Source organism: Heloderma suspectum, chromosome 1 (genome assembly GCF_057233095.1).
Source record: "Heloderma suspectum isolate Gila_16-S chromosome 1, 16-S_ref, whole genome shotgun sequence".
NCBI lineage: Eukaryota > Metazoa > Chordata > Lepidosauria > Squamata > Helodermatidae > Heloderma > Heloderma suspectum.
In genome coordinates, this window is record NC_139458.1 from 35312386 (window position 1) to 35327756 (window position 15371).

At 42.7% G+C, this 15371-nt stretch overlaps 1 protein-coding gene across 1 annotated transcript in view; it reads left to right on the forward strand.

Annotated features, from left to right (window-relative positions):
- The first annotated feature begins 446 nt into the window (after window positions 1–446).
- Window positions 447–15371, forward strand: part of PPP4R3A (protein phosphatase 4 regulatory subunit 3A) — a 42656-nt gene continuing 27731 nt past the window's right edge. The window contains exons 1-4 of the mRNA XM_084840709.1: window positions 447–1738; window positions 6615–6670; window positions 8904–9002; window positions 10415–11032. Coding sequence (XP_084696835.1) covers window positions 1597–1738; window positions 6615–6670; window positions 8904–9002; window positions 10415–11032 — 915 coding nt within the window. The 5' untranslated portion in view covers window positions 447–1596. The remainder of the gene's footprint in view (window positions 1739–6614; window positions 6671–8903; window positions 9003–10414; window positions 11033–15371) is intronic.

Here is a 15371-nt window from a genome sequence, read left to right on the forward strand (position 1 = left end):
CACCCCCGGGGTCGGAGGTGACCGTCGATCTGCATACGATTGTTCCCTACGAACACTTACGCCAGAATAAACATGTTCGTGTTTTAAGTGCCACAAGACTCTTAAGGCACCATCCTATGTATGTTCAGACAGAGAAAAAGCCGTACAACTCCTAGCACGCCCCAGCCAGCACGGGAGTTGTAGGCCTTTTCCTCTGTCTAAGCATGATTGCGCGCTTGGGTGCTTCAGGCCCTCTGCAGACGGCCTCAGAAATGGCTCTTCCCCCGCGTGGAAGTGTTTTGTCCCCCCGCTGGAAAAGCGTCCCGCGCTTCCTCCCTAGCAGTCAGACAGGCGCGACGCGCGCCTTTTTGCACAGCTCCGAGGCGGCCGCCAGCCCAACCGGGCTGCTGGCCCTTTAAATGTGCGCGGCCGGCCCGTGCCGCCTTCGGCTGGGAGACCCCGCGCCCACCGTGAGAGGTGAAACCAAGATGGCGGCCGCGCAGTGACTGAGGCAGGGACGGAAGGACGCGAGCGGCCGGCGCGTCGGCCACCCAGCCCGCCCACGGAAGGGCCCCGCTCCTGGCCCGGTGCGCGGACGGGAGCCGGCGACGCGGAGCGGACGAGGGAGCTTGGGCTGAGCCTCAGCTGCGGCAAGAGGAGCGGGCGCAGGAAGAACATGGCGGCAGCGGAGTCGGGCTGGGAGTGCGGCCGTCGCTGCGCGTGAGGGGAGCTCATGGGGGAGACGGGGCGCTGAGACCGCCTGCGCGCCCGCCCCACAGAGCCCCGTCGCCTCTCCCCGCCCCCGCCCGAGCGGGCTGCGGCGGCGGCAGCGGCAGCGTCCCCCGCCCCCGGCTTAGGCCGCGGCCTTCTCTGGGAAGAAGGGGCGGCTCCGTCTCGGTCCCTTAGTCTGACCCGCGGAGAGCGACAGAAGAAGCGGCTTCGGGCCTGGCAGCTACTTGCACAATAGGGCCGGGTAGAGGACGAGCCGATCCCCTCTTCTTGTGGCTACCTCTGTCACCTTCGCTATCCCCATCTCCTCCTGTCACCCCTGATTTTCCCTCGGATTTTTCATTCACTTGGCAGTTTCACTTCTCATTTGGGGTGGGTGGTATTGATGTAACTAGCTATCCTTTCCACTTACCTTTCCTGTCACTGCACTATCTGCCGCTTTCTTTCCCCGGAGTACCCTGATCTGCCCCCTTATTCGTGCCAGTCTTCCTCAGTGGTGAATTCGGTCGTCCATTCTTTTTGCTTTTTGTCACCTATGTAAGTAGGCCTCTCTTTAGTTGCTCTGTCCCATTTTTACTCTATTCCCTCCCGTCTGCCCTCGTTGTTCTGTTGCTTTTTCTACAACTCTAGTATCGCTGCTTCCTGTTCTCTCGCATTCTGCGAAGCTGCTGCTACTGCTTCCCTGAAAAAGTTATCTGCTCCCATAGTACCATTGCTCCCATTTTGCATTGGCCCCCTTTTAGCAGTGGCAATAAAGAGAACTCTTTGGGGTATTGTGTGGGATTCTTACTCCCTTTTCTGCTCCCCCTTATTGAGGGGGGCAAAGCCCCCCATCACATCTCCGCTCGATCAACGATTATAGACATTTGTGGTGTGGCAAGAGGCAGGATGACTGATACCCGGAGGAGGGTGAAGGTTTATACTCTGAATGAAGATAGACAGTGGGACGATCGTGGCACTGGACATGTGTCCTCTGGCTATGTGGAAAGGCTGAAGGGCATGTCCCTGCTAGTCAGGGCAGAGAGTGATGGTAAGCATGTCTGAATGGGTGAACACGTGTACATCAGAGGTATTGAAATTTCAAGTTGTATAATAGGGTGTGTGGTGGTAGTTGCATCCAATAATTTATTTGAGAGTCTGAAGTCAGGTAAGGATTATTCTCCATGTGTTTTGTTGGCTGACAGGAGAGAACATTCCCACCATGTGCTGATGTTAGTTAAATAACAGTATTACGTTGTAAGTTCTGTCAGAATAACATAGTCCATAGATGGACATTGTTTTGATCACAGTCTCTTTGGATGTAATATCCAGGCTAGAGAAAATAGTGTTAATGACTGTATTTTGCATATAAACATATTTAAACATCTTAAGGTTTGTCCTACAAAATTTGTTTAGATGACTTCATAGGCTTAATTAATTTTGTAGCATTGTTGTCAAGTGTTCATATTGAGCATTAAAATGCAGGTTAGAAGGCCACGCCAAATAAATATTTCAGGAGTACTTCAAATTGATTGTGTCTCAGGCTTGCAACTTTCTACAAATTACTTTAAATAACTTAGGATGCCTTTCATATGTCATGGAAGACAACTGCAAAACTTTCATTAATTTTAATGAATGTAGATACAATCCTCTAGAATTAATCCTTGAGTTGTCTCACTCATCCTCATATTTTAACAGATGGTGAGTGTGGGAAGGCTATTTATTCACTTTCAATTTTTTGTCAGCATCCATTCTCTCTGTATATAATAGAGGAGATCAATAGTTTTAGCCTGTCAAACACATGTCAAATTACATTTACAAGCACATCTGTTTTAACATAAAACTTCTTCCATGACTGCCACAGTGACATACTTTGTGAAACTGCCATATGAAGTTGCTTTGGCTCTTGCAAATTAAACTTCAAGCTGACTTGTACAGTTAATACTGTCATTTGTCAAGATCTTTCTTTGATCTTTAACCATATAGCTATGTGTTTTATTATCATATTTCCAGTACTGGTTTAAACTTCACAGTGACCTTGTTTTAGGTTGCTGTGTAAAAACTTATTTTCCCTCTTCTTAAACCTACATACATACATACATAAAAATAAATGAAAGTTAGTTGTCTAGGTGACAAGAGATCAAACAACAAATCAGCAGAGCTGATTTATAGCCTGATCTCGCGCCTGTTTACTTGAAAGTAAGTTCTACTGGCATTAGGGAGACTTGCTTCTAAATGTGTGTACAAGATTTCAGTCTTACAGCCTGATCCTAACCATATTAACTCTGAATTAAAACCCATGGAGGGAGCAATCCTGTGGCCCCTAGACAGCATCGGAGGGCCATAGAATATTCCAGATTGCTTGATCTGAGGCCGGAGAGAGAAATTGGAGATCTGGCCCCCCTCCCCCTCACAGCCAGGGCCGAAAGAACCATGTTGGTTGGCCTCCGAGATCGACAACTCAACCTTGGAGAGGAGAGAAAGAGGGATGTTCGGGGGGAGGGGAGGAGACTGGGGAGGCGAGGGTACAAACTATCCTGAGCCTTTGCTAGCCTCCTTTCCTCCCTCTCTGAAATGCTGTTGCTCAACAGGCAAAAAAGCCCATCTAGTGAAAAATGCAGGGTGAGAGGATGGGGAGGCGAAGATTGCCTCCACTGCTCCTCCTCCTCTATATAGGATGCTCATAAGCCTCCGGATTTGGGGGCTTACAATGATCAAGGGCACAACCCATGGGATTGTGCCCTAATTTACTTCCAGGTAAACAGGCATAGGCTCATAGTGTTAACTGAGGGTGTTTAGCATTTGAATGGAACTTAATATTTTAGTAGAAGAATGCAGTTGGTGATGTGTTACTTGCACTGTCTGAATTTCTAAGTCCTTTTACCAAACTTTTAAAAGGTAGTAAAAACTAATTTATTTTTAAACTTCAAGCTTGTTAGTATAGAAATGTCAATGAAATGTCAATAGTTCTATGGAACACCTAACATTGTGGACGTTTTACTGATAGTATGTAAGTCAGGGCTTGTAACCTACCAAGATAAATACAGTCCATTAGCTGTATCTTGGATTGCGAGCTGCTTGACAACCCCTGGCAAGCAGCAGAAATAGGAAGCCCATTATGCCCCTGGTCAGATGCCATACATGGCTGGTGGGCTGAGGTTGGTTGGATGGCCATCAGTTGTACTCCTGACATTAGCATTCTGGAGTAGGCACATTGAAAACATCTGCCATAGATTAGATAGAGCTTTTCCAACTTGAAGGCGGATCCAACTTCAGATTTGCTTTATCTTTTGTGTTGCTGTTTTAATGTGTTATTGTACATCACCTTGAGTGTCATCAGTCAAAGAAGTGATAAATAACTTTAATAAATAAGTAGTCTTTGGTACTGGTATCTGCTTCTGTAGGGGGTAAAGACAAGCATACCACAAGGTATACTGGACCCAAGTGGGTCCTAAAAGAGGCAGACTTCCAAAACATGAATAAATACATTGTTTTCTGTATTTTGTAGCCATACTCTTTCTTTTTATTTTTTTAATCCATAGACCTTTATTCCTTCAGTTTAGGCTATTATGTTTGATAGTTTACATTGAGGAACAAATTGTTGAAACAGTGATTCTGTTCTACCTAAGAAAGGCATAGATTTAATATGTTGAATTTAATATGTTATTTTTGAGGGAGCAAAGGGCATAGGGTGCCCTTTGGGCAAGGATCCTGTGATGTTAAAGAACCCTTCTTTCTCGTATGCGTGCTCACATGCATATGCACCATGGTGCAAAAGCTGTTGTCATTCCACACTCCTGAGGAGTATGTAGGTACACTCCAACTGTGTGGGTGGAGCCAATTTCATAGGTCTTTTCTAAACAGTCTGCGTCTTTATGGGAAGTCACCAATCAGGTGGGAAAGATCCATGCAAACAGCCTCAGGCACAAAGTTGGAAAAGTCAGGCACTCCCCAGCAGCATGGGATTCACCATGTTGAATTGATTACCATAGTGCTGGCAAAGGGGTGATGAGGAGGAAAGGGTCTCATCTAGCTTTTATATATTAGCTAGAGGCTTAGTGGGCTTTAGAAATAACATAGTGCTAGCCATAATAGATCAGCCCAATAGCCATATGTTTGTATATATGTTTTGATATTGGCCAGAGCCAACTATTGCAAAGCGTGTTTAAAATGTATAGCCCAGACAAAGAAAGGCATTTGGCACTCTCCTCTGCAAGGATGGCCAGTTGATTCTTTGGGGGTGGGGAAACAGAACTGTCTGATTCTCCCCAACACAGAGACACAGATAGTTAGACTATAATAAAATTGGCATTAAGAAAAAAAACTGTTTTTCTATTGCCTTTTTCTACTGTGATACTCTGCCCATTTATAGCAATTTACAATGCAATCCTATACACATCTACTCAGAACTAAGTCCTGTTGAGTTCAGTGAAGCTTATTCCCAGGTAGGTGGGTACCGGATCACTGCCTAAGAGTATCACGGATACTGCTCCAGTCCCGTATATTTGAAATATATTCAATGGCAATTACTTTTACAGATTGTTGGGGCAGGGGTTCTCTCTGGTTAGGGAAAATAACATATTTCTTGGCTGCTTTTAAGCTGTTTGTTTCATTGTTCTTGTATTAAAAGAAGATAATAAAACATGTCTCTAACATAAGCCTATTTTTAATCTCTAGTGAAAATCTGTCAATTTCCCTAAATTTCAATGAACCTCCTTTATCTTTGTGCATTAAAGCAGCAGCCTTAGTGCACAGAACACAACTAAATACAATCTCACTGGTGAGGGTGTTAATTATTTGACCATTAACTTAGTGACATTTTCAGTATTTAATACTGAAAAACCTCCTACTAGTTGAGGTTTGGGAAAGAGATGAATTTAAAAGGTGCTTTTAGGTACCACATCAGTCTGTTCATTTGTTCAATGACTTAATCCTGGAAAATATTTCTGTCTACATGTGAATTCTTCACTGATATTGTAGAATGTGTTTTGCACAAGATAATAAAAAAGAGACTTCAAGTATATGTGATTGTGGGGAACAAAAACTGGGAAGCCTAACTTTTAAAAAATGTATCAAAGAAAAAGTTGGAGCCATACACTGCTTTCACAAAACGTAATAATGCTGTCCCATCTCCCACTCTCAAAGGTAATACCCCTATTCAAGATGTTTCAAGACCGTTGAACATTAAAATGTTTTTTCTCTTCAGCTTGTCCTAGGGGGTTTGTTTTCCCTGGCTTAACCCAATCACCTCTTCTTCCTAGTTGCTCAGCTCTCCAATTCCTTAGGTTGACCCACTGGTTTGATCAATTATAGATCTGTGCTGATGGGCAGGACAGAGTCTTATGGGGACAGTCTATTTCCCAAACTAGAACTGCTCATATTATCCATGTTATTTACCTAACTAGTCCATTCAAGCCCAAATCAGTGCCTTTAACTGAACGGGGTGGGGTGGGATTTCAGTGCCTTGTTGCATAAAAGCCTGGAAGCTTGATATTGGCACCTAGAAATTTGGCTAGGGATTAGAAATAGTTTTCCAGCCCTAATGTCCTGTACAAAATTGCCTTATCTCTGTAACAGTGGCTGGCTGGTTACCACAGTACAAAATGTTGGCATCTTTTCTGTTATCCCTCCTGAAGGCTTTAGAGGAGGCATGTTTTGTATATGTTGCTTTCACTTCTGGGATGTTTTTCACAGCATTTAATACCTTGAAACCTTTGTGTGGGGAAGTAAGTCTTCAGAATATTAACCTAGCAAAGGTTGCTTCACACATTCTAACCTTCAAAAAATCAATAGAACATTAACTTAGTACTTTAACTGATATAAAATGTTACATGATTTCAATACTTGACATCCCTAGAATACTATTTGCAGAATCAGTAGTGACTTTCTAAATTATTCTTCATAAACTCTTTCCTCCTCCTTTTCAGGTTCTCTTCTTCTGGAGTCCAAAATCAATCCAAATACTGCATACCAGAAGCAACAGGTAACAATCTATAATCAGTTATATTTCCCTGTGTAAGTAAGATTTTTGATGGAAAATTTAAGACATCGGGCCTTGTTCCTATGAGTACATCAGTTTCAAGGTGCTTTCAAGCTGACACTGCTTAAGCTCTTGCAACCTGGGTTGTGAACTGCTACTATGACCCCGCAAGTGTGTTTGTTTATGCTTCACTGGTTACGTTGTAACAATAACATGGTAATTGTTCACATCACCAGCTTAATTTCTCATGGTTTTGATACCACTATGGTTCTGATACCATAGAATCTTTTCATATGTAAAGATTTTAAAGGTCTTAGTCATCTGTACAATAGATGACTTGTGAGTTAGGTGCACTGCAGTGTAAATAGTTACAATGAAGTCTAGTGATGTTCACCAGAAACTTACCAGATCAATTGCCAATGGGCAGAATCCAACTACTTTCCCTCTGCTGACAGATGGCTTCCATCAGCAAAATGGGGAGGGCACAATTTTTAGCAATTCCCCCCCACCCCCAATCTGCTCCAGAGCATTTGGACTGTAGTTTGTTCTGACAAGGATGAGAAGAGCTTTGGCTATTGGGCGGTATCGAAATGTAAGTAAGAAATAAATAATAAATTGGTCTTAGTTAAACGTGAGGGGGAGAAAATACATCTTTGAATGCAAGGGGTGGAAGCTTAAAGTTTTCATTTGCAGTTTGAAAAAACTGCAATTTCCCATTGCATTGAAATAAGGGAAACTGGGCAGCTCCAGCCATAGTTAGTTCAAACAAATCAGTATTGCAGTTCTTTCCTGGTTTGTTTGAACCATAGTTTCCTGTATTTAGATGTAATGAGAAATTGCAGTTTGTTCAAAATTGTGACCAAAAGCTTGGAACGTCTTCCTCTTGCACATGAAGGAGGAGGGAAGGGTGGGGGGAGCATGCAAGTCAGAGGTTTTCATCTGCTCATCCTCATCACAACAAACCATGGTTTTAGCATGATGTCTAAACCAGGCCTGAGTGTTCATTCAGGCTATGGAAAAGTCCGATCCTGAGAAAAGTCCCAGAAACGCTTTAGAGAAAGGGAATTGTCTTCCTAATTACCTTCCTAATTAACGGATGGGGACTGAGTGTGGCATTGGATATCCAATCCTCTTCCAGAGTGGCAAAAGTATCTTTTAGTTAGCCTTTCTTGTGGTACTAGACAGAAACTGTGCTGGTTCCTTCAGCTATTCTTTGGTAAAGATCAATGCAGAGGGCATGCTGCAGTAAGTTCTTGGCCTTCCCTAGTCACTTATGATGAGGAGAATTATAATGCCATTACCCAAGTCTGTGATGTACACATTTGGAATATTGTATGCAGTACATTCACATACAAATTGTACAGCTTATTAGTGATATGGAAAAATGAATAAGGAAAAAAATGATAACCACTTGTCAAAATGGATATACAGCAGGTTTGACAACTATTATGTAGCATAATTTCCTATAAACCATGATATAACACAGAGACTGGGCTTGTACGATGGTGGAAGGAAAGTAAGTCATCATAGCTTGTTTTCACCCTGCGCATGCCAGTTGTATGCCATGTCATTACCATAATTACCCTCACCTGGCGCAGTTTGACATGTTTAAACCCAGTGAGGTTGCACAGCGGGTGGGTTTACAAACCACCCCACAACCCATGGCTTGTTCTAGGGTTGTGGAGTGGTTTATAACCCACCCCCATCACACAACTTCACTGGTGTCGGACTACATGGCAAACTGCACCCAGTGTGGGTAATTATGGTAATGACACGGCACACAACTGGCATGTGTGGGGTGGGAAAACGAGCACGGAGTGGGAAAATAAGCTATGATGGCTTATTTTCCTTCCCCAATCGTGCGAACCCAGTCAGAATTACCCTATGAAATTAATCGACTTGCCACAAAATGTTGTGATGGCATTGGTATAAATGACCTTTTTATATACAGGAACCATAGTTTGATCAGCAGCAACTGGATGCTACAAGTTAGAATTGTATGGGCATTGCCATTGTGCCATGCATGTGAATTTCCCTGCACCAACTTGTTAGATACTGACAATAGAGTATGGGAATTCTTAGGTTATGTTGTTTTGTTGATACCTCAAATGTAATCTAATATGCAGGTGAAACATTTTACTTTTTTCTCTGATTTTTTTGCATCAAGAAATTCATCTTCAGAATGTTCTAAAATGTTAAATATAGCTCAACTAAATATAACTTTGAACCTTTCAAGGACACGCTGATTGTGTGGTCTGAAGCAGAGAACTATGATTTGGCACTTAGCTTTCAAGAAAAGGCTGGATGTGATGAAATATGGGAAAAAATATGTCAGGTACGTTTTTTCTCTTGAATGTTTAAGCATAGTTCATGCTTGTTACTTTTCTCAAAAGTTTTGAACTTATTTAAGGAGCAATCCTATGCATGTTTAGACTGAAAAAAGTTCTAAACTCCCAGCATTCTCCAACCAGTCATGTGGCTGCGGAATACTGGGAGTTGTAGGACTTTTTTCTGTCTAAATATGCGTAGCATTGGGCCCTTAGTTTATGTAATGCATCTTCAGTGTTTGATGAAACTGAAAAATGTAATTGGATAAACTAAACAGGAGAGCAAGACATCTAAAACTCTTGCTTATAGAAAGTATGAAAAGAAAATAGTCCACTGTTATACATCACCGGACAGTAAGATAGTATTTTACTTATTTCTTTATTACATTTATATCCCACCTTCTTCCATCATGGAACTCAAGGTGGCTATATGTGGTTCCCAGGTAGTCTCCCCTCCAAGCACTGACCAGACCCAAACCTGCTTAGCTTCAGCAAGGTGGCTGCCTCATATGCCTTCAAACCATGCCATGGGACTTACAAGGCAGGAAGTGCTAAGAGAGCAATAGTAAAAAATATACACTTCACTTTTCAGTACCAAGATTATTTTCTTAGCTGTTTCCATATATGAATGGGGGACAGGGGCTGGGAAGATGGCCCAGTTCAGCTTGGAATGGAAGACATGATCAGAATGTGGGCAACTGTAAGCAGATGCCTGGGGTGGCTGTTTATTTTTTTTTTAATGTTAATATACCACATATCACCAGGATGGCTTCTAGGATGATTTACAAAAATTAAAACTAATACTCAAATAGAAATACAAAACATTCATAAGCAAACAGTAGGTAAAAAAAATAAAGCAATACTAAAAATGCTAAGAGCAGCATGTCTACAAAATGTTCTGGCACTACATAGTATTAGTGGCTGCACAGCAAAAGGCACGATTTAACTTTCAGTCTAGGGCAGTCTTCCCCAACCTAGTGTCCTCCAGATGTTTTGTGTTTCATCTTCCATTAGCCCTACCGCCATGGCTAATGATCAGGAATGCTGGTAGTTGTAGTCCAAAATATCTGGAGGTTGGGGAATGGCTGGTCTAGAGTAACAATGTCTGAAGATAACCCTGGTGCTTCTTGCATTGAGATGCTTAGCTGCCATAGTGTGGCTTTGTCTGTAGCTGAACACCCCACCCCACCCCATCATCCTCTTGCAGAAGTTTCTAATAACTGATAGTACGCAAACCTTAATCTTTGGTCCTGCCAATTCCCATGAATTAGTACAATTATTTTTTCTTGGTTTACAATTTTTGAGGCAAGTTTATGATAAAAATGCTCATACTTTTTTCATGGCTGAGTGTCTATATGGTAGTAGCCATCTGGCAGTTAAAGTCGAAGACGTACCTTCTAGTTTTTTCTCACTTTAATAGGTTCAAGGGAAAGACCCTTCAGTGGACATTACTCAGGATCTGGTGGATGAATCTGAAGAGGAACGCTTTGATGATATGTCATCCCCAGGTCTAGAGTTGCCATCTTGTGAATTAAGTCGACTAGAGGAAATAGCGGAACTTGTGGCATCTTCGCTGCCTTCCCCGTTGCGGCGTGAAAAACTTGCTCTAGCACTGGAAAATGAGGGCTACATTAAAAAGCTCCTAGAAATTTTTCATGTGTGTGAGGACTTGGAGAACATTGAAGGACTACACCATTTGTATGAAATTATTAAGGGAATCTTCCTTTTAAATAGAACTGCACTTTTTGAAGTCATGTTTTCTGAAGAATGTATAATGGATGTAATTGGATGCCTAGAATATGATCCTTCTTTATCACAGTCACGGAAACACAGGGAATTTCTGACAAAAACTGCAAAATTTAAAGAAGTTATTCCAATATCTGATCCGGAGCTAAAACAAAAGATACATCAGACATACAGAGTGCAATATATTCAAGATATGGTTCTTCCTACTCCTTCAGTATTTGAGGAAAACATGTTATCAACTCTTCATTCATTCATCTTCTTTAATAAAGTGGAAATAGTTGGTATGTTACAGGTAAGTCTAGGATTTTTTTCTTTAATCTGGGATGTTGTGAACATAGAATGTTGTCTCTAATTGGAGGTCCTTGTTTGGAGCCTTACTGTCAAACATAATAGAGTACTTCATGTGCCTGGAGAGCTTGGGATGCTGGGTCATAAGTGATTGTGGGTTCAAATAGAAATTGCTGTTATCAGTTACCCAGCGTAAAGGTTTCCATACAGAGGCTGACATGTCTTAAGGGATGCTCCCTGGGTACTCGTAAGCCTCCGCACTTGGAGGCTTACAAGTATCCAGTGCAGCGTGGGAGGCACCTTGTGCCTCCTGCTCTGCATTTAAGCTAGACAGGCATTTCTGCTGGTCTAGTAGAGGCTTCGGGGAGGGGGAGGGAAGGATGCTGGGGCGGCCATAGGATTTCTTGTATGGCTGCTGCCCTGGTCGCCTCCCGTCCCCAGGAACACCTCCTTTTCTCTATCTCCACTCTCCGTTTCGCAAGTGTGGAGAGGTATCCGGAGTGGGTCTCTCCATGTCGGCTATGAGGGGACAGGGAGAGAAGCACCGTTTCCCAGCTCCAAGCTTGGAGCCCTGTCGGAGCCAGGAAATCGAGCAAACCTATGTCCCCACAGATGCTGTCTAGGGGACATTGGATTACTCCCTAACCTACTTTGAAGTGTTTAGTGTGGTTCATACATACTGTATTCCATCTAATTTCCATGATTCCGGACTCTGCTTCTTGCAGGAATACATATGACATATGCTTCACAGTGGTGTCTTTTTGCAATCTGTAGTAAGAGGTACCAAATCTCCCCACAAAAGGAATTTTCCAAGGTTTTCCTTACTTTACTGCTCTCCACAAAATGGCCTTACTCCATACATATATTGTCTAAAACTACGTCATGCTATATTCTTTCACATGCCTCCCCATATTTCTAGACATGTGGCTATAATGAATGGGCTTCATAGTTTTTATCTTGGAGTCTCTGTGCATCACATTGATAGCTAAATTATTTGCTACAGTCTAAAAGGCCCATGCTTGTCAGTTAATTAAAACTATTTATATCCCACTTTTCAAAACAAACTTCAAAGCGGCTGAAGCACTATATGGTAAACTATATGATTTGTGCTGTTTGTTAAGCACATAATCACAACTTTCAAAAGTTAACAAGGAAAGTCACATGAGCATTTGTGAATGGTTCATCTGCTACCATCAGTAGATGTTGAAGACTGTATGGCCCAAGAAGCTAAAAGGAGGCAACTTCTTCCTTAGAAAGAATGGCAAATTTTTAATTGTTTTTGTGGCTTTTCTTAGTAAAAAGTAACGAAGTCCCTGTCATAGCAAGGGCAAGTATTCTTGCCGTGTCAGGAAAACCAACTATATGCCAAAGATTATGTTGTCTTTGCCTTATGCTGATCAGTACCAAGTCAGACAATTCCTAATCTAGATTTAGATTGGGGTTTTTAATTGTTTTGTAGTTTTGCAAAGGGCAATATAGTGTGGGGAAAGTATGGCTAATGGGTGAAAACTGACTGGATACTATGAGTGTGGAGTAGCTGGTCACATAGGATATTGAAGCTGTATTCCATAAATACTGGAGGCTTTTGAGGGTCATAGAATCATAGAATCATAGAATAGTAGGGTTGGAAGGGGCCTACAAGGCCATCGAGTCCAACCCCCTGCTCAATGCAGGAATCCAAGTCAGAGCATCCCTGACAAATGGCTGTCCAGCCTCGTCTTAAAGGCCTCCAGTGTGGGAGAGCCCACCACCTCCCCAGGTAATTGGTTCCATTGCCGTATTGCTCTGACACTCAGGAAGTTTTTCCTGATGTTCAGCCGGAATCTGGCTTCCTGTAACTTGAGCCCATTATTCCGTGTCCTGCACTCTGGGATGATCAAGAAGAGATCCTGGCCTTCCCCTCTGGGACAACCTTTCAAGTACTTGAAGAGTGCTATCATATCTCCCCTCAGTCTTCTCTTCTCAAGGCTAAACATGCCCAGTTCTTTCAGTCTCTCTTCATAGGGCTTTGTTTCCAGTCCCCTGATCATCTTTGTTGCCCTCCTTTGAACCCTCTCCAGCTTGTCTGCATCCTTCTTAAAGTGTGGTGCCCAGAACTGGACACAGTACTCCAGATGAGGCCTAACCAGTGCTGAGTAGAGGGGAACTAGTACTTCCCGGGATTTGGAAGCGATGCTTCTATTAATGCAGCCCAAAATAGCATTTGCCTTTTTTGCAGCCACATCACATTGTTGGCTCATATTCAGCTTGTGATCGACGACAATTCCAAGATCCTTCTCGCTCGTAGTGTGGTTGAGCCACGTATCCCCCATCTTGTAACTGTGCATTTGCATTTGGGTCTGTTGCATGTTTTCAAAATACTTAAGTAATCATATGGTTTAGGATAGGGACATTGCTAAGTCTTTAAAAGATATGGGGCCCAGGCCCATAGGCTTAATTGCCATGCGCAGGGGGCAGGATTTGAGGGGGAGTTACAGTGCCCAGGGAGGGTAGGGTTAACCCTTCCCTCCCTAACTGCAATCCCCCAGGAAATCCCCCTGGATTGGTAATTAAACATAGAAAAAACCTCCCATTGGCTTCAATGGAAGCACTTTTTTCTAAGCTTAATTGCCATGTGAGGGGGTTGGGGGTTGGGTGTGTGTGTGTTGTGGTATGTAGGGAGAGGAGAGTTAAGCCTTCCATTTCAAGCTGGAATTCCCTTTGAAAATCACCTCCTGTATGGCAATTAAACTGAGAAAAAAACCTTCCATTGGCACAAATGGACACCCAGGGCTCTGTGGAATAAACCCTTGGAAAATAGATTTGGGTCCAGGCCTAGGAAATGCCCCTGGTTTAGGAACTTGCTTTCTTTTTTACTTTAAATCTGTGATTCTTAGAATTTCACAAGAGCTGTCATTCTGCCAAATTCCATGCAAAATTCTGTGAGTATACAACCAGCCCTGAACATAGATAAGTTCAGACTGTCATTGTGAAACTTTGTGTAGAAAATTGGAAGTGGATCACCTGGCAAATGGGGTCTTGCCAATATTCTGTATTGAATCATAACTTCTATCATTTCTTAATACATGATTTATGGCATCTTCATTAACTTGATTGTGCTTTCTTTCTGATAGTGTAGAAAACTGGTATGGTATTGGGGGAAAAAAGCAATAAAACATACAGTGGAGTGTTTTATTTATCCAGCCATATGATTCAGTAGCAGGTTATTTGGAAATACTTTTGCTAGAGCATGGTTCTAAGAAACTTTTTCCATTAAGCTTAAATATGTTATATTGTATGGACTGATCCAGCTATTGTGTGCGTGTGATATATTCACACGCAGACACCCTCCTCCCAACAGTCTCTCTCCCTCTGTCCCTCCCTCTCTTTTACTTTCTCTGATTGGGTAACACAAGGGTATATCGGTACACTGTCCCATGAGATAGGCGCACCCTAATAGTAAGTTGTCTTTACAGTTCCTACTGTGCTCCTTATACTTGCCAGGGGTTGGCTAAGAGGAAGGAGCTAGCCAGATTGGCACTCTTTGTCCTCCATATATATAACCATGAGTACACTGCTGCATCGAGTACCTATCTTCTCCCTCCCAGTGCAGGAAGTAACAAATGTGTGTGGGGTGTTGGGATACTTCCTCTTCCTCCCCTTAGTACTGCTCCATGGCTAGTGTGCAGTGATGCAGCTGGTCTGGGATGACAGTGGTGCAGCCCTAGGCACATAAAACCTGGGAGCAGATGCAGGTACAAGCAGCAGGTACAGCTAGCTATTGTGTACACAGAGACCTCTGAATCTTGCCTTTTCACACACCTAACTGAGGACTGGATCCATGTGTGTCGGTGTGTGTGCCCTAGTTACTATGGTAATTTGCAGTAATGAAAAGGGGGAGAGTGTTAAATAAATTTTTGGGTATTGGAGAATCTTAACTAATGTATGACAGATGTTACAATATAACCAGCTGTCTTAAATTAGCCCCTAAACCTGCCTGTTTATCTTGGTGTGATTTAAAAATTATACCTCCAGCTCATGAACTATATCAAGTTAAAATAACTAGCAAGATTAATTACTTGGGAGACTTTTTTAGAAAGGTAGGATGTTTGGCCCTCAAATAATTTGGACTTAGTAACTTTTGGGGTTGTAGTGGATCCTTGCTCATTGTGGCTAGTAAAAGCATCCAGGGTAGGTTTAAATACCTGAACTTTGAGGATGTAAATGCCTCCTTGAGAGAAGTTGTGGTTCCTGCTTTCCTTAAGGAAACAGTAGCATGGTCCTTATTAAACCAACTTTAGACCCTCAGAACTTGGACTACTCTCTGGGCTCTAACCTGGTCTTTCTTGGGTAGTGGCATCTCC